This window comes from Rattus norvegicus, chromosome 3 (genome assembly GCF_021556685.1).
Source record: "Rattus norvegicus strain SHRSP/BbbUtx chromosome 3, alternate assembly SHRSP_T2T, whole genome shotgun sequence".
NCBI classification, from domain to species: Eukaryota; Metazoa; Chordata; class Mammalia; order Rodentia; family Muridae; genus Rattus; species Rattus norvegicus.
Genome location: NC_141536.1, coordinates 99,676,651 through 99,696,409, shown reverse-complemented (window position 1 = coordinate 99,696,409; position 19,759 = coordinate 99,676,651). Strand labels below are relative to the sequence as shown.

The 19,759-nt window shown below is 43.3% G+C and overlaps 1 protein-coding gene across 4 annotated transcripts in view; it reads right to left on the bottom strand.

The window, feature by feature from the left end:
• Positions 1-19,759, bottom strand: part of Fmn1 (formin 1) — a 377,899-nt gene that overhangs the window by 256,808 nt on the left and 101,332 nt on the right. For 2 of the 4 annotated variants that reach the window (NM_001447270.1, XM_087651256.1), the window contains 2 exon segments: positions 883-1,000; positions 13,603-13,778. In NM_001447270.1, coding sequence (NP_001434199.1) covers positions 883-1,000; positions 13,603-13,778 — 294 coding nt within the window. 4 annotated transcript variants of the gene reach the window in all.

The window sequence follows — 19,759 nt, the reverse complement described above, 5'->3', positions numbered from 1 at the left end:
GCATCTGATAATTTCTAGGTAATCCTTTAAATTAAATAAAGAAAACAGCACTGTCACCATATTTTGGAGTGGCAGTCTCTGGGTAGGACAGATAAGTTTCCAAATACCAGGAAGAAAGTAAAGCAAAGCATTTTGATAAAACACAGCCCCTACCCCTAACACACACACACACACACACACACACACACACACACACACACAGAGAGAGAGAGAGAGAGAGAGAGAGAGAGATGCACAATTAAAATATATCCATGTCTAGTTCTACAATGATTTTTTTTAACCTTCCACTTAAAGAGTAAAATATCTAGAGCCCTATTCCTTATAAATAGATTCAAGTTGAGTTCCTGGGAAGTTTTCCAGAGAGGTAGGGTGTCTTAAAACTGGACATGCATTAAACGAAGCTTTGTCTAACAAGAGTGAGCGAGTAACTGATATGGCATCTGTATGTTCAGCCTGCACAAGGTTCCTTTATCTGGGAAGCATTACTCAGAGACAAACAGAACATCAGATTACAGTCCTGGAGAATCATACTCGCCTCTTCCAGCGATGCTGCCAGCTCACACAGCATTCTATGTGCCCAGCCACCTGCTTCCAGAAGAATTTGTAATCTACCTGCTCCATTTCGCTCCCCAAAGGCTCTCCTACTTGACCCACGTGCCCCCTTCCATTCATCGCACAGCAGTCACGTTTCGTCCCTGAGACGTTCACTCATAGTAAATGGGGAGAGTGGTGTGCTTTCATGCCAAGACCAACAGCAGAAGAAGCCTTCTGCATTGTAATGTACGGTGAAACACACCCCCATGCTGAGAGTCCGCTGAACTTGAACTAAATGCCACTGTGGGAAGAGGCTCATTCCTGGGTGCCAGTTTCCTTTCACATTACCTGCTTCAGTGTACTTCAGTCCCACTTTTTCTTCTGTGTCCTTTGTCTTTGGGGGTGGCCAGACAGCTTGGAGTCTGCCTGGAGTCCTGTCGTCCTGCTCTGTGGGGCTCTGGTCAGGCTGTGCAGAAACAGGTAAAGAATAATTTAAGTAAGTGTGGCCAGAGTCAACTGATTCTTGAAACCATGCACCCTAACACTGATTCTAATATCCACGTTAATGGTCAGTGGTACGTTGCTCCTATTACATGTAATTGAGCCGTCTCGGTACAAGATGAACCTTTTTTTTCTGGGAGGGTAAAAGATCAGCTGGGGTAAAAACTAAAGTTAAAAAATAAAACCGACACAAACAAACAAGCAAACATAATATAAAAACAAAATAAAAGACAAAACAAAAGCATGCAAGACTACCTAACACACAACCCTTAGTGTTTGTTATTCAGCCCTTTTAAAGGGCACATGAAATCTCTCAGCTGCAGAAACAAACCATTATCGCCTGGCACACTTACAGGAATATTTGCCACTCTGATCGAAACAAATTACATATCGTAAGGACTAAGCTTGCATTTCCCGTGAACGTAGCCATAACGGAAGACACACTTCTTTCTCTGAACATTCCACACTAATTTTGATTCTTTCTCATTACAAAATAAAAGAGATAGACTCTGTGCTCAATTTTTCTTTAAGGAGTTGAATTTTGCAATTAGAATGCTACGTTGTGAGTGGATCTAACTATAATCTATGATAACCGTTCTCCAGACTTTAACTTTTAATAGCTTAATTAAACATACACACAGACAAGATAATCCTATCCTGAATTGATGTTTGACAAGAAATTCTATCCACTGTTCCCATGAACTTTCAATGCCAAACACTCCCTGGTCATTATAAATTAATTTCCAATTTCTTTGAATGATTACATCTTTTATTTGCTAGGTTCTCTGGTGCTGATTTCATTTACTCTTCCATAAGAGTGAGGGCCAGCTTCTTCTTTTTTTATATGGCAAGACAGGCTCAGGAATTATCATAAATGGCAGAGTTGGTATTAAAATCCAGCACTCATTCTAAATTCAGTACTCAACCAGGACGCTATATAAACAACACAGGACATTTTGGTTACATCATAAACTCACGTTTTGCTAAAGGAAGCGTTAGTGTTCACAGGTGTATGACTGCATGGTAAAGGAACCCCTATAAATCTGGACTATACTTCTACATCACAGCACTTCACTAATGCACAATGGCCAGCATGCTCAAATTCAGGGTGCACATTTTCCCTTCCTTCCCATTACATCCACACATAGATCCCACTTAATTACATTCAAGGACAACATAAGAGAAGCACTTCTGTCCAACTTAGAACTCTTTTGCAAGACACTTAGTATCACAATTCATTTTTTTATCAAGAAAGTATAATAATGATAACAGGCAACTAAGATTCATTTTAACAGGGAACCTGGAAAGAAAGAAAAAAATTACAGGATAATTTTATGGCAAAATGCATCATCCAATTCTACATACGCTTTTGGGATCAGATGGGCTGTCTGCCGGCCGTGACTTGGACCTCTCGAACACAGCTCGTAGTGATTCCTTCTCATGCCTCATCTTTCGCTTAAGAGCCTCCAGCTCAGAGGTGTCAGCTGTGCTCTCCTTTTTGGGGGGACGGATGAATAAGGCCTTAAAGGCCTCCAGAGCAGTCTCTGGTGGCTTTGCCTTCACCTGGTCACCCTGGACGTGGGCATCTTCAGGGCTCTTGTGGCTCTCCTGGTCAGTACTATAACCCATCTCATCGGCACCGTGAACCTGGGGGTCCGCTTCCTTCTGCTCGGTTCTTGGCATGTCAATGTTGAGTAGCTGAGATAGCTGCTCCAGGAGAGTGGGAGTGGCCTTCGGATCAGTTGCTCTAACCTGGCTCTTCACTGTCTGTGGGCCTCCCTGTATCAGAGACTTCTGAACAGGCTGGGTCAACTTGAGCAAAGCCAGGTCCCCGTCCTTGTCCTTGGGTTTGATTTCAGTGATGGTCTCCCCTGCCTCTGCGGTAGCCCCCTTCTTCAGCACACGGAGTCCACTGAAGAAAGCTGGAAGTTGGAAGGATTTCTCTCCGGGAGCTTCTCTCTTTGAAACAGTGCTCTCAAGCACACTTACAGTCTGGTCTGTTGCTGCGGGTGGGATTTGAGACCCTTCTTCTGCAGCCTGGCCCTGACTGGGGCTGTGCTCTGCAGGATGGCTACCATCACCACCAGGTTCCAGTCTGCTACCTGTCTCAGATAAAGTTCTCGGAGACTCTTCAGCACAGACTTCTGCACCATCAGTGTTCCCAGCATCAGTATTTTCTTCGGAATCCCCTGGTCTGTCTTTAGGCTCTTGAGAAGGTTCACATAAAATAACTGTGGTGGGCTTTTGGGTATCCAGGCCGCTTCCTTCCTCTGCCTCCTGGCCTCCATCTTCAGAGTCAGAATCACTGGTGGTATGAACCAGTGTCCCTCGGACCCAGATGACTTCCTCGCTGTCCACACTCACAGTTGCAGGTGAAAGCAGCTCATAACCAGGGGAAGAGGCATTTGATCTGCCTTTCCCCTGACTTCCCTCAGATTCTGTCTCCGCCCTTGCAGACTTTCCATCATTTTTAAGATCAGGTGGAATTGGAGCTTCTGCCTGTGGCTGATCTGAGCCTTTACCTGGATCGCCTCCCTCAGGAGCGGGATCCGCCTCTACACTGCGAAATGCCTTCAGCACAGCATCTTCCTCTTCAGGATCCAAGGAGTCCAATTTACTTGTAAATCCAAACAGGGATTTCATAGAGAATTTACTCAGGATTGACTGAGCCATCTCAAGTCCGGCTTCGGATTTGTCTGGTTCCAGCACATCTCTGCTGCTGAGAGAGTTACCAACCTCCTCCATGTCCCGGCAGTGCCCTTGACACAAGTTCTGCCTTGTGTTACCTGCCCTGCTCTCTCAGTTTATCCGCTCCATCTGCTCTTGACTTACAGGACAGGGAGCGACAGCACCGGGGAGGGAGCCAGGCTTTCAGCAGCTCAGAGAACACACTTGGTCTCTTTCAGGTCACAAGCGTCCTCCCTTCCGGTTTGCTCGATGCCGGCGTGCCCAAGGCAACTTGTTAAGTCTGGGCAACTCTATGCCCCAAAGCAGCTGGGGCTGCACACCTTACTACAATTGAGCAGGTAGGCTGCTCTTCTGGACTTCCGTATTTACTCCCCAGGACAAAAGGCTTTTTGTCGCAGGCAAAGTCAGCCTGTCCTGTAATCCCAGCCCAGGACTTCAGGAGGAGCTCCGCCCCAGAGCCTACGATTCTCCAAGTGGCATTCAACTTCCTCATTGGTGAGCAAGTTGAGGTTTTTAAAAGTGCTGAGCTGGCAAGCTGGTCCGGACAGCCCTGAACCACCCCCTGGTGCAGCCCAAGAGATTCCAAAGTGAATCAGCAGAAAATGACCAAAGTGAGCCCTCTTTCCCATCGGATGGTAATCAAAGGCCTGGGCTGCGAGGCCCTAAACCCAGCAATTTGCCCACATCAACAGTCTCTTAGAAACCCTTAATCAAGGACCGGAAGTAAAGAAAAATGATCCTCTCAGAGTGCCCACAACTCTGAGAGCAGTTAATTTACTACCCTTGGAATGTCTTTTGATTTAAAATGCTTTTCTTCAGCTAGCCGGCAGGTTTCATCTGGAATGCAGATTTTCTCTGGCTGCTGGGAAGGAAAACCAACTAGACTGGTTTCAGGTTACTGCTGCCTTAGCGCTGCCCTGCCTGAGTGTTCTACAAACAGGTACTTAGACAAGCACGCCCACCGCACCCAGTGTCCACCTACGAAAGGGCAGCAAAATAAACAGCACCAGCCCTGTAGGAATGATTACTCTCTTGGGTTGTGGACCAACCTCGGGTTTCTTTCTGGTCCACAGCAGTGACTCGCTCTGGAGTCACTCAGGAGTTACGAATCCTGGTGGAGGGACTCTTCTCTGCTTTGGTGTTGCAACCAAATTAAATGGTCCTGGCATAGCACGATTTTAGCACACAACCTGCTTTCTTAGACATTCACCCAAGATCCACAACGATCTATTGTTTTCTAAAAGTCTAAAATATCTATTATCACTTTGGTCTCCGCTGCCCATTTTATGCAAAACAGCAAAAAACAAAGCCAGCCCAGGTTAGATGAAACACCATTCCGATTATATGCTGCAGTCTGAGGATATGGGGTGGGGAATCAAAGATGCCCAGTTACCTGTAGGACAGCTTCCTGCCAACCCCAGAGGTCTGAGGAATTCTGGCTGCAGCAAGGCATTTTTAACAATGTATGACTGCAAAAAGGGAAAACAGAAATAAAGGGGGGGGGGTGTGTTTATTCGACCGACTCTTATAGGAAATTACAAACCCTAACTGGTCCCGGCACTGACGTTTTTGGGAGTAGTAAGAGAAGTAACCTTAAGTGGCGTGGTGCTAGAAATATAGCTCAGTGGGGCAGAATGTGCAGCTAGCAAGGACAGGCTTTAGGCTCAATCTCCAGCACAGCAAAACAACAAAATTAAACAAAGCAAAGTAAATACCAGGGCAGAGCACAAGAGAAAAAGAAAGATCTGTTGGTGCCATTTACATGTCTGAATGAAGCTTCCGCTCTAGAGGAAATGCCTACTTGATAAAAATCTGACTTCTCGGAGGCTGTGGAAAGATGGGATCACCACTCGAGTTTCATGAGCTACACACTCATAGATCACAGGGCTAGGGAAGAAGACAAGCTTAGCATACATTGTGTTTTCCTTCTCTCTGACGATGGCTCATTTGTTCAGGTATTTGTCCAGAGTAGGTTTTTAGACATCTTAACAGACTTGGACAAAAACATAAGCTGGAAAGGCTTGTTAGTCCTCTAACGTGTAGTGGCCCACAGCACTGGGCTGACTCACAGGGCTCCAGCATGGCCCTCATTAGCCACAGGTGCCAACACCGTCTCATGGAAAATGGATCAGGAGACTGGTGCATTGAAAACCCTCTGCTCTAGATCCTAAGGCTTTCTTAGACTTATTTTAAATGAAGAAATCAGAGTCAAGAGAAAGTAACTGAGTAGGGTTTCACAGAGTAGCAGGTGGAAATGAATAGAATAATATCTAGAATTGAGCATTTACTATGTGCCCAAGTATTGTATTCAATGCTTTGCATGCACTAATTCAATAGATACAGGTAGCTGCTATAGCTTGGAATGCACTCTGTTTCTCCTGCTAGAAAACTGAGATAAAAAAGATTAAATAACCTCCGTTTACGGGGTCAATGAACAAGGGAGCCAGGACTTGACTCTAGGATGCACTTAACCATCCTCTACAACTCAGAAGTAGGCTTCCTGCTGTCACAGGACACCGCATATGGCTGAGTCCAACATACAAAGGTGGTAGACTCTTATTAGGATCTCAGGTATAACTTCTCCTTTGGGAAGATACAGAGATGGACTTCAAAGAATTTACTGACAAAGAATGACTATGAGTTTCCAGTGTAGAAACTTTAGGGCAAGGTATTTGAATATTTATTTATTTAAATGTAATTCAATAGTTTATTTAGGACAGATTATAGAAGAGTTGTCAGAAATGAAGGGAAAACGAGAGAAACTTCCAGCAGCAGACCTCCTAACAGAGGAAAATGAATTTTCTAGAAGTTTCGTAGGTCATAGGCAGAGGGTAATGTAATCTCTACTGAGATTAGTTAATGTTCTGTCTTTTCAAGGACTAAGGCAAAGGTGGGCCTAGACTCACTATGCCTGCCCCATGGCCCAACCAGGGAGATGGTCACTTACTGTTCAAGGGCTGCCCAACCAGTCATGGGAAGGTGAAGCCTTCCTCTGTTCATTCCTGACTCCAGCTTTGACCTTAGCTAGCTGTTAGGTACTTGGCCAACATTACCACCATCAGATTTTGCAAATATTTCACAGCTGTCAATTGCATTAGACTTTTTTGTTCTCTTCTTTACACGACTAAGAGTCCCAGGTCACTGTCTCTTCTATACTCCAAGTGAATTGGACTCCAGAGTCAATTCTCTCGAGGGATTCCTTTGAGTGTTTCAAGGTCTGTGCTTAGGATTGGGTTTTCCATCACTTTCACCTGCATAGGGTGATTAGTGTGAGGTTTTCTCAGGTGACTCCGCACAGGATCACAAGGTTCACTCTAGTTTTTATTACATTTCCTAGGTCAAGATGGTTTTCAAACCACCTCAACCATTTCGGGGGTGGAAGGGTCTGTAGATCTGCAGTGTTTTTCCATCCCTCCCTCAGCTGCTTGCTGAGGCGCGCCGATGGCAAGCCTGCAAGGACAGTCAGACACACATCTGGGATTGCCCATCCTCACCGTGAGAGCTCGATTCTGTGCTTTGTCTTTGATTCAATTCATTAGACTTGTTCCGCTCACAATGATTTACTCTTACAGATGTGAAAAGTAAGATCAAGTTGGCCATTACAAGGCTGGTGATGTTCTTACTATCAAATATTTCTGAGACTGGATTCCTCCAGCCAGTATCAAAGATATCTGGGAAGGGGATTCCTATGAATGACAAGTAAAATAATGGGAACAGAAAATCTGACTCTACTTATGTGGCTGGTGGGATATGCAGCCACTAAGGTACAGAATGTCGTGGGTCACGTTTCTGAAGGATATTGGGGATTTTCCAAAGCAAAGAGAGAAACTTTGTTGTGCCACAGGGAAACTACAGTAGCAGACATGGAGTCTATGGAGAAACTTTTACTAGTTGCTTCTGGTAAAAGTTACCAAGAGGGTCTGGAATGTAATAAACTACTTTTGTCTCATGCAGCTTGTTTCTCTTCCTTCCCAAGCAGCAATTCCAGACAGCTCTTTGGTGCTACAACTAGGTATCTGCTTAATTCTTATGTTAATTATTTGCTTAGCATATGCAATCATGGGTCTCAGTAGGATATTTTCATACATGTGCATCATTGTGCTTTGTTTACATCTATCTCCTTCAACTCATAATCTCCTCGTGCTCCCCAAGAGAGCCTCCTCCTACACTTACAATCTCCTCGTGCTCCCCAGGAGAGCCTCCTCCTACACTTACAATCTCCTCGTGCTCCCCAGGAGAGCCTCCCCCTACATGTCTGCTTTATGTGACACTGAAAGATAGATCTAACATTTTGAAAAAGTCTAGATTCTGCCTGTGAGAGAAGAACTTATACTTGCCATTACTTTCCATCATTACTGAGTTATCTTGAGAATTAGTTCAACTTCAAAACTCTAACTCCCCAAATCCTGTTTTATATATGTAACTTAAGGGAGAAAATAGAAAAGGCTAGGGAAGATGGAGACACGCCTAGAACAAAATGAAGATGGGCATGTACTGATAGTCCCAGCACGTGAGAGGCGGAGCCAAGAGAAATAGTCCGAGAGCAGCCTGAGTCACTCAGTGAGTTCAAAGCCAGCCTGGACTGCACACCAGGTTCCTGTCTCAAATAACAAACCAAGTAGTGAGAAGATAGCGAAGTGGTCGGAGGCTCACTTGTTTACCATGACAAAACTATAGATTCAATTCACAACATAATAAAGCAGGAGTGGGGGGGAGGGAGGGAGGTAAAGAAGAAAAGGCAAATAGATAAGAAAAGCATGTGACAAGGCAGAAGGTGGAGACAGTGTTTCTGGATGCCACTCAGGTCCTGTGTAAGCATTAGGCATGGTGGGTTCTTTATATAATTTTTCTTAAATTTGCCCACAAAGCTGAGAAAGGTATCATTAGCCTCATTTTCTTTTTTTTTAAAGATTAGCTCTGTTCCGTGCAAGTTGTACAATAAAAGAAATATTCTATCTCTTTCCCTCTGAAACAGTCAATAGTGGTTCCACTCGGGTGGTCTCTATTCATCTAAAACATGGCCAGTGACTAAAAAATGAAGTGCTTAATATGATTTCATTGTAATTCATTTAAATTGACCCATCTGCTAAGCAGACACTCTACTGGGCATTGCTATAGATGTTATAGAGCATTTCAAAGAAATTAGGTCAAGTCTGAGATTAGATAACCAAGGAATAGCAGAGCCAAGTTTTGTACTGGATCCATCTAATTATAAGTGATTTCTATTTTGTAGTGTGTTTTTTAAAGCTATAGTGTAACAGCTTTCTTTTCTATTGAAACACTGAAAGGGAAGCAGAAGAGATCACTTTAAAGACAAAAAAACCTTTTGTTTTAATCCCTTTAGCTTGGTAATTCGATGCTGTACTGTATATCCTTGCTGTGCTGGCTACTGTTTTGTTCCCTTGACACAGCTGAGTCATCTGAGAAGAGGAACCTGTGGCAGTTTGAATAAGAATGGCCTCCATAAGCTCACAGAATTATTGCTTGGTGACCAGAGAGTGGTACTGTATGAAGGGATTAGGAGGTATGGCCTTCTTGGAGAAGGTTTGGCCTTGCTGAAGGAGGTGCCCCACTGGGGGTGGGCCCAAGCCCAAGTCAGGCCCAGAGGCTCCCTGTCTCCGTGCTGCCTGTGGATCCCCATGTTGAATTCTGAGTTCCTTCTACAGCACCATGCCTGCTTGCATCCTGCCAGGCTTCCCTCCACGTTGACAATGAGCTAATCTCCTAAACTGTCAACAGGCTCCAGTTAAACGCTTTCCTTTAAGAGAGTTGCCATGGTTGTGGCATCTCTCACAGCCATAGCAACCCTAACTAAGACAAACCTCAATTAAAACAACAAAACAACAACAACAAAAAAGGCCTCCGTCAGATGCCCTGTAGCAAGTCTATGGTATGTTCTTGATGAATGATTGATGTGGGAGGACTCCGCCCACTCTGGGTTTCACTACCCCTGGCAGGTGGAGCAAGCAAATAAGAAGCATCCTTCCTTGGTCTCTACTTAAGTTTCTGTCTGCAGGCTCCTGCCTTGAGTTTCTGCCCCCTACTTCCTTCTGTGATAAACCATGATTGGGATGTGGAAGGCAAAATATAAACCCGTTTCTCCCATGCTGCTTTTGGTCCTGGTATTTTATCAAGGAAACTAAGACGCTCTGCATTCTAGATCTTTTAGTAACTAAACAATCCGGCAGGATGGAAAGACTCTAGTAATCCAGACTAATGCCAGGCTTCACTATGATTAACGGATGCTGAACTCCCAGCAGTGACTAAATGGTCCAGCTGCCATCCGTACACACAATTTAGAGTCAGCACAGCCACAGAAAAAGGCTCAGGAAACTCATAATCTAAAGCTAACACTAGAAATCATGTTCACATTTGAAGCCAGGGCAGTGCTGGTCCAATGTATAACACTGATCAAAGTACTGCCTGGTAATATATTCCTCTCTGTCCCTAGATTTTGTAATGACTTGGATCTGAAATGCCCTGGCCAAACTCATGAGATGAAGCCTTGGATCCTTATGAAGCAGTGTTCAGGGGGTTTAGGGAGGTGACTGGATCCAAAAGGTTCTATCTTCATCAATGGATTCATCTTATTCAAAGGCTCATAGTGTGATGGGCTACTGGACAGTGGTGAGAACAGAAAAGAGTTGGGGCCTAGAAGGAGGAAGTAGGTCACTAGGGTAAGCCTCAGGACATTTTGTTCCTACCTGTCCTGGCTAGTTTTATGAAAACTTGACAAAAGCCAGAATCATCATGAGGGAGACTCAACTGTGAAAATGTCTTCATAAGATCAGGCTATAGGCAAGCTGTAGGGCATTTTCTTAATTAGTGGTTGATGGAGAAGACCTAGCCCATGATGGGTGGTGCCATCTCTGAGTTGGTGGTCCTCAGTTCTATAAGAAAGTAGGCTGAGCGACCCATGAGGATCAAGCCTTTAAGCAACATAAGCAACACCATTCCATGGTCTCTGCATCAGCTCCTGCCTCCAGGTTCCTCTCCTGCTAGGGTTCCTGCCCTCGCTGCTTTTGATGATGAACAGTTGTGTGGAACTGTGGATGAAAGCAAACCCTTCCCTCCCTGTGCCGCCTTGGACCACGCTATTTCATCACAGCAATAGCCCTGGCTAAGACTGGGCCTGCATGTCTCCAACCCTACCCTCCTCTCTGCCTACTGACTAATGTGGGGAGTGGAACAGCGTGACCTGACCATGTATTCCCTGATGTAACAGTCTACCTTATCACACACCTCAAGTAATGGAGAAAGTTGATCCTCAACCGGCATCTCAGACAACTTAGCAGACAATAAGTGGTTTAAGTCAGCGATCTTAAAGGAAACCTGCTGAGCACAGTGTCTAAAGCTTGACCCCACTTCCCCCCACCCAGAGAGACCGCTGGTGTGTTTGTTACTAAAAGGGTGCACACACAATTTTCCAAACTGGAGAATGTTCTGAGTGGAAGCCTCAATTGGAATAACAACATTGAACCTGAAAGATTTAAGCCACTTGACTGAGGAAGGGGGAAAAAAAACTAAAAGGAAGAGAGGAAATCCAGAGTCCAGAGGGTAGGAGGAACCAGCGACCTGTCTACCCTGAAGAAACTACTCTCATTTTGTAAAAGTTATAATTAATGAAAAGCAAAGAGGCATGCAAATATGCTTTACTTTTATTACATATCCATATAGGTAGTATATAAATATATATATATTTAGATAGTATATTTTCATTAATATTTCCAGGAAAATAACTTCCTTTCTATGTAATGATGCTATCAAAAGCCCCAGAACACTTGTAGGGAATGGGAATTTATAATAAGGAAAGCGTCCTAAATAGTGAGGGGCACAAATGGATCCTCTTCCAAAGCTGAAAGGTCACCACTCGGTGACAAGAAAATGGCGAAACCGAGCATAGCATTGATCCCACAGCATCACTGAAAGCTTATCTGAAGGACTTTGGAACAGCGTGAGTAAATCAGGAAGAAAGGTGCAGAATGCAGTGTGCCTGCTTTAAAAGATACCCTCACTGAAAACAAACACGGACAGTGAAAACTAAAACGAAACTTATTAATGTTTCACATGGTGCCACTGGGCTGAGATGCTGAGCTGGTTCTGAGCCCCCACAAGCACCCTCTAGGTTTCAAATAGTTTTCAAGGGCTGTGTATGATTTCTGTAATTGTAATAAATTAAGTAAAGACATAATTTCATTCACATAGAAGAAAACCAGGTTTTCATGGTTTATGGTACTTCAAAACAAAAAAAACAAAAACAAACAAACAAAAAAGTCCAGACGACAATCGTGAAAGGAAAAGGAAGCAGCTTTTCAAAGTCCGTTTGGGCACTGCTACCCTCCAGGCTGCCTAGCGTTGCAGCCTGCCAAGTCCCAGACAGCTTCAAATAATTCACCAGTAGATGTCACTGTTGCACTAAAGTAAGTACATCCCTGCTTTGACTTCGCAAGGATCCCAGTCAACACTCTCCCCCCTCCTCTCCCTCTCCCTCTCTCTCTCTCTCCCTCTCCCCCTCTCTCTCTCTCCCTCTCCTTCTCCCTATCCCTCTCCCTATCCCTACACCTCTCCCTCTCTCTCTCCCTCTCCCTCTCTGTCTCCTCTCCCTCTCCTTCTCCCGATCCTCTCCCTCTCCCTCTCCTTCTCCCGATCCTCTCCCTCTCTTTCTCTACTCCCTCACCCTCTCTTATATGTGTGAAGTGTGTGTGTGTGAGGTATATGGGTGTGAGAGAGAAAGTGTGTGTGACAGAGAGTATGCGTGCTTGGCAGCATGGGTGGTTGTAGGTGTGTGTGTGTGTGTGTGTGTGTGTGTGTGTGTGTGTGTGTGTGTGTGTTTGCTTCTGTGTACCTGTAGAGGCCAAAAGAACATTAGACTTGCAGAGCTGGAGTGGGCTGTTGTGAGCTGCTGTGTGGGCACTAGAGGCTGAACCCAGCGAGCACTCTCAACCACTGAAAGCTCTCCAACCCTTCAAACCTCTTTTTAGGAAAACAAGTGCCAAAGGTTTTTCTGAAATGACCACAGTGACTGTTGTTGTGTGGTTATGACAAAAACCAAGTTCTATTGAATGGTCACTACCCACCTAAAACTGGCAGATCTAACACATCTATGAAAAGCCACAATGTTATCTAGATGACTGCAGGCCTAACTCACGCTCACTGCATGTGTAGTTTCAGCCAGAATATAAAAAAGCAGAGAACGAGAGACTGTGGATGGGCATCAAAATTAAAGCAAGACAGAAAAGGCCACAGGGAGCTGTGGGGAAAAGAGGACAGTGACAAATGACATGGTTTGGTCAACTTTATCAGACCATCTAAAACTGGAAGTGGCTAGCAGTGCCCAGTGCTTTGTCCTGGAGAGTCAATGCTTCTGTGTCAGTGGATGTGTGAATGAATGAGAAAGGAGAAGCCTATGTTTTCAAATGGGTCATTCTGTATTTGGCAGATTTCCCACCAACTTGTTGGACTGTTATTTGAGCAGCTGGAGAGAAAGAAACATTTATAGATGTGCAATGAACAAGGTGGCTTGGGTTTCACAGGAAAGCTCAGGGCATGTCTGTCAGCTAGCATATGTTATTCATAAACTTTTAGTACAATGATATTAAGTGACTAGCAGCAAATGGCTTTCTTCCCACAGGGACGTTTAGGCATCACGGCTAATGAGACAGAGTACCCTGGAAAGAAACTATAGACACAGTCACCTTCTAGCACACAGATTTTGCCTTGGTTTTCTGCAGTCCATTGGTTATTTTTTCCAAACAGTGATCCACTGTTACTGAATACAGCCTCTGCAACTTTACATATACAATTTACATTAAGTTCATGTTATATGAGCCTCTGCAGACCACAAAGAGCTACAGGATAAGCACAAAGATTTCCACTTACGTTGAGATCCAAGTACAATTCACTTCTACTTGTCTTTTCCTTGTCTTCATGGAGCAGAAATGGACAGGGTGGGCTGGCTCTGTAACCCAGGACCCAAGTCCCTCCATCCTTATTGGGAAGGTCTTTTGCTGTCTGCTCATTGAAGTTGTCACAGGGAAAGCCTTCAGAGGCGACACCTAAGTGAACACAGGGAAGAGTGTCAATGCCAGCGGAAAGATGAAATACAATGTTGTCAACGAGTTTAGGGATTCTACGAGGCACTCTCCATGTTCTGGCTTCACTCTCTAGTGTCTACTTTTAGAGTTTGCTGTTCTTGAAAGGGCTTTGCCCAAGTACTCTTTTGGGGTCTTCAAGCATATTACTTCATCACCAAAAAGTTGGAATCCTGGCTCTCTCCTATTCTCCAAAGACCCGCATGCCAGCCCAGGCTGTGCGGGTTCTGCTCTCTCAGTACAGAGTCAGAGGAGGGCCGGGGGAATAGGGGTCTAGATTTTTAGTTCTACCTCTCTATGGTGTCACCAAAGTCAAGGCACGAATGGATTTGCTCTTCTGGAACTGAAACTGTGCCTTATTTCTAGGGACAGACTTGTCATGCACTGTGCATACAGGTACATATCCATTTGATGATGAGGGAGTGATGCATGTGTAACCCATATTGGGAATAACTTTTGTCATTTCTAGAATCATCAGTTAACCTACTCTTACCTAAACTGTGTAAGGGTGACAATAGGGCTATCTGCAAAATTTAACATAACCTAGAGTTGGGAAACACTGATGCTCCCATTTTGGGGGGGGGGGGAACTGGGGCACGGAGTTTCTAAGCAACAATGTCAAGTTCACAAAATCATAAGATCTATAAAGGAGAAAGCAATGGTTGGAAGACAGAAAACTGAACGCTAGAGGCTATGTTCTTAGAATCTATGTATATAGCCTCGGCCTGACATTCTTGAGGTGGCAACACATGTTCTGTGATAAAATGCTGTCGTGGTCAGAAAGGCTATCCTTTGGTGCTTCTCAGTTAATGTCAGGTTACTAAAGAACTTGAAATGTCCCTTGGTGAAAAAATATATCAAATGGGATTTTCCCAAACTTATTTCGTCATGGATCCATTTAAAAAGACATCTGCTGAGCCAAACGTGTTCTAAACTATTAGCGCTCCACTGGAATGCAGTTTGGAAAACACTAGATTAGATCAATGACAGACAAGTGTCTCGAGGCACTCACATTCCTGGTCCTCTTTGAATTCCTGGTAAGCAACCTCAGCAAAACCTGAAGCAACCAGGTAGACATTCAAGACTTAGGCTCCGTGTCTTTTGCAAGAGGGATTGCTAGATATGCGATAGGGTGTTTATTATACATAATCCCTGTAAGAGAGGCGCTCGAGCTGTGATCCAAAGCCAGCTGATGGCCTTGCCATGCTGAAAACCCGACTCATTAGTAACCTGAGCTGACACTAACTCAGCACACAAAGAGCTGTGGGGCAGCCTCTTATAGGGTTAGCATCTGAAGAGCCAGGGAAGTTGAGGACATGTACGGTGTGGATTTCTGTTTGCTTGTTCAGTTCAGATCATTGAGTGTTAATCACACTCCAAGTAGAGGTGACAGAGGTCGCAACGCTTCTAATGCTGCAACTGTAACGATTCAAAGGCTGTTCAAAAAACACTTTCAGCCACTGAGAAAAATGAGAGCCCAGGACCTCAGGAGTCCACTGTCATCTCTGCAAATGTAGAGTGTCTGGAAAGAGAACTCGGGTACTTTCCTCATAAGGCCATAGTGCCTTAAGATGAGTCTCTTATTGCTTGAGGCCCACCATACCTACTGTCTGCAGAACATGCAGCCAGCTGTTCACGTGAGCTTTGACTTAGGGAGTCATGTACTGTGGAGTGTCCCTAACTCCTGTCCTCAAGGACCAGGGTGCCAGCGATGAGGCGGGAAGCTAACGCCTAAAAGAACCTCAAAGAACCTCCACAGAAAATCCTGAAAGGAAATCATCACTCTGAAGACCGGAAAGCTCTGGTGGTGGTGGGATGGCTCATCCCTCCCCTAGAACATGTCTTTCCCGTTATTAAGAAAGGAGGAGACATGCCCTTGTAAACCTATGGAGTGCTCACTTCACACCATCTCACTTCCTAAGTAGATGATTACTAACCAGACCCCTCACTTAGATCCCTATACTTTTCCTTTTGGCTATGGAGTAAATGCTGGCTTTGGATGAAGGTTACATGGATTAAGGTAACTATAAAACACATACTATATATCACAAAATACATTGTACAGCACCCCAAGTAAGACATTCATTTTCTCAGGGGCATATTGTCTGGTGAGAATAAATATGTTATTATAGTATGAAGAGTACATTGAAAGAGTGGTGAATGCACAAAATAGCAAAGACTTGGTGTCCTAGAAAAAGCACACACATACATATGTACATGTGCATACACGTGCAAACACACACTCATACCTTCGGTGTCTAGCCAACACCACATGAATGAGGGAAGGCATACAATCCAAGTCATTTTTTTATAAGAAGGAAAACAATAGAAAGCTTAAGCAGAAACAATAAAGGTTAATTTAATTCTGGAGTTAATTTTCATTTTTAAGAGTCAATTATTGATGCCTAGTATCTAACCAGACAATAGCCTAAGAAGAAAACACAAAAGAGAAACCATGACACCTGGTAACTTTGACAAGGATCATTAGGACATGAAAGGACCACGGGCAAATACGGGTAACGTGAGACTGTTTTCTCAGAAGTCTGACAAACTAAGAACAGAGGACAAAGCCAACTTTCCAAGAAAAATGAATAAATAAATGTGTAAAGTAATTTTTAAATAAGTAGTTTTAATAATATAAATACAAATGACTTATAAGATACATGACTATATTTATTAAAATAGAGCATCTCCATATTATTCTTTTCAGCAAAAAATGAACTAAAAGCAAGTAAATCTGTCAGCACAGTCAACTGTCACTCAGTTTATAATACACAGAGTTTTTCAGGGTGTTAGACTTATATTTCTAAAACACCAAAAATCATCAACTTAATCAAATGTCTTTTTTTCTTTAGCGCACATTATGAGTCTAATTTTATCAGGTATTTATTGTTTTGTTTCTCAGAGGCACATCAGCCCCTCGATTGATCACATACACACACAAAGGTTAATTGGACAGGTGATCGTGGTTAATAGGACATACAGCACAGATACACAAAGGGTCAAGTGGCTTACCTTTGAAAGTCTGTACTTTCCCCAAACATTCAAATGATGAGCTGCACTTGGCTGAGGCTAACCTACGACATCAGCCTGGGGGCTGCTGTCAGTAATCAAAACAGTGGGAACAGACAGAAAGAAAAGGTAATATGCCATTTACAATGGAGGCAGCATTCAAAAGTCCACCTTCCCCAGATGCAGTCAGTCTCTCTACCCATGGCACAAGGATTGCTGTTTGACTTCTTGGCTGCCCTCCTTGTGTGGCAGTGTGAGTTCAGAATCGTCCTCCCGTCTCTGTGACTGCTATGAGAGGCAGTGTTTCATAACCACACACATATTGGATCTGGCCATGAAACCTGCTCTGGCTGAATGAGTGTGGGAAATGTGACAGTACACAGCTCTGTGCGTAATTATACACACCCATACCTACAGTGCTGGAAAGAGGCTCATGGCTAGCTTCAGTCAGATTCAACGCTCTACAGTGTCAGGACTCACCTCCCAACACCTCCACCACCACAGTGGTAAATGATAGCATGTAACAGAATTAGCAATGTGGATAAATTCTGTGAAAAAAAATTGTGTTGCTCCGTCCCAGGAGAAACCTGAGCAAGCACCACCAGGTCCTCACCACTACGGGATGGGATTCTGTCAGAAGGAAGTGTGTCCGAGCAGAAGAAGGTTGTTGGTAGACCAGAAAGCAGGATGGAGTGAGAAGCAGGCTACAGTAGTTTGAGAATCTACAGGGAAGGATGATAGCTACCAAATATAAAGGAATGAAATGTTTGGATCTCTAAAATTATTTTTAACTTCAAACTAAATGAAAACTATTTGAAGCAGAAAGTGTTCTTATATGTCTTCCCATCTACCCATCCATTCTACAGCAGAAGGAAACCCCAGTGGGATTTCAGTATTTCCATCACACTTAGTGGCAAACTTTGGATGAAGGTCCAGTTTCTAGAGAGAACACCTCCTGTGACACTTACAGAAGGACATCATTTATTGTCCAACCACAGATGGGGATGTTGAGGTAAAAGACAGAAGAAGAAGGTGCGAGTGACTAAGACCATGGGCTTCTGACCACTCAGCTTGATTCCTGGCTGCCTCTAATACTAACTGCTTAACCTTGAAGTATCAAATATCCTCACGTCATCATTGCCTCACCAATAAGTCCAATAATAAGGATAAGCCTGGTAATGAATGGGGATCCAAATTATTTTCTCCAAGGAAGCTTCCAAGGCTGTGGGTATATGAACTGCATCAAGGGTGCAAGTAAATCCTGGCTTAAAAAATTAATACACACAATGGAGATAAATTAAATATCACTTCTGTGAATGAAGGGCACAGCGACTTTTCATCAAAGAAGTTAAGGAGAATAATTGAGCTCATAAGAATTTATGGAAGCACTCCAGTAAAGTAGATTCCAAGTCCTTCAAGCACCCAAAATAGAAATCACATCATCTGATGTAATAGCTTCAGCTAAGTGGCTGATCAGCTCTGAAAACGATAGGTCCTCAGGGGTCTGCATGGAGACATTAAAACATTGCTTCACTGAAGGTCCAATTCATGATCATAGAGCCCAGTAAGTCTATTATAGGCATAGCTTCCAAAGACATAGTATTTTAAAGAGTTACATCAATATACACTAATGATAATTACAATTAACTGTCTCATATGGCCTTTTCCTCAGAGAGATAAGGACTTGCAAATAAAGAAACCTATATGTGAATATAGTTTTGCTGAACGTTTTAACAAGAGTCACATATTTAAAGTAGTACAAATTATGTTGAGAATGGGTAAAGACTAAGGGGAGGTACATCTAGGTAAGATCTGGTGTAAACTGACTGAAAAATGTTTAGGAAGTTGTAGGAGTCCTGAGACATTAAGAGCCTCTGCATAGTCTCAGAGAGTAAATGCTTAAGAAAATAGATGTTGGTACTTCTAATGTCTAAGTTATCAAAAAAAATTAGGTATGTTGGTTAACAAGGAATATATTTATTAAACAGTATGAAGCAAAATCAAGAATACAGAAAGCATACAATTTTAATCACTAAAAGTAAAACCAATAACAAAAAACTGATAGCATATTTTCTTTTCTTGTAATTTTATTCCAATTATTCTGTGAAGAGCTCCACAGTAGGAAGGCTGTGTTAAAAAGATATGTAATGATCTAAAGAGAGATGATTAAGAAAAAACTGTAAACTGATAAGCATTGGTTTATAAAACATACATATGAATGATTTTTTAAAAGATTTATTTATTTTACGTATGTGATTGCACTGTAGCTAGGGAAGAGCACTGGGTCCCATTACAGATGGTTGTGAGCCACCATGTGGTTGCTGGGAATTGAACTCATGACCTCTGGAAGAGCAGTCAGTGCTCTAAACCACTGAACCATCTCTCCAGCTCCCACGAATGAAATTTGTAGAACTTCTTCGGAAATGATTTTTGAGATTCACACAACTGAGGACATAAAAAGCAACATAAACGGGGCATTGGGGGGTAAGGCCCTTTTTATTAATGTTAATATAAACATTAAGGGATGACAATAAAATAAGGCTCTAGGCATGATGTTAAAAAAAGGTATGAAAGTATGCCCCATTATTTCATTTCTGTAACCAAAAGAATGAGAAAGACCAGTCCTTTGGGCCTAATACAGATTTTTTTTTTCTAACACACAATTCTGATAGCAATCGCTATAGAAGTAGGTTACCATTAACCTTAATTGCAGGCCAGGTATTCTCCAGTTACCTGCACTGGGTTTTACTGGCAGCACTGAGGTTATAAGGCATGTCACCCTGCCTGCTAATAATCTTTGCTCTTCTAGCCAGAGAAGCCTGGCCTATCGCCTTAAGTGACCTTAAGTATCCTATGTTCCAAATTCCTCAGGAGAGCTGCCTGTCAGAAGTCTCTGTGAAATGGCCAGATTCTCAAATCACTGCCTTTGCTCA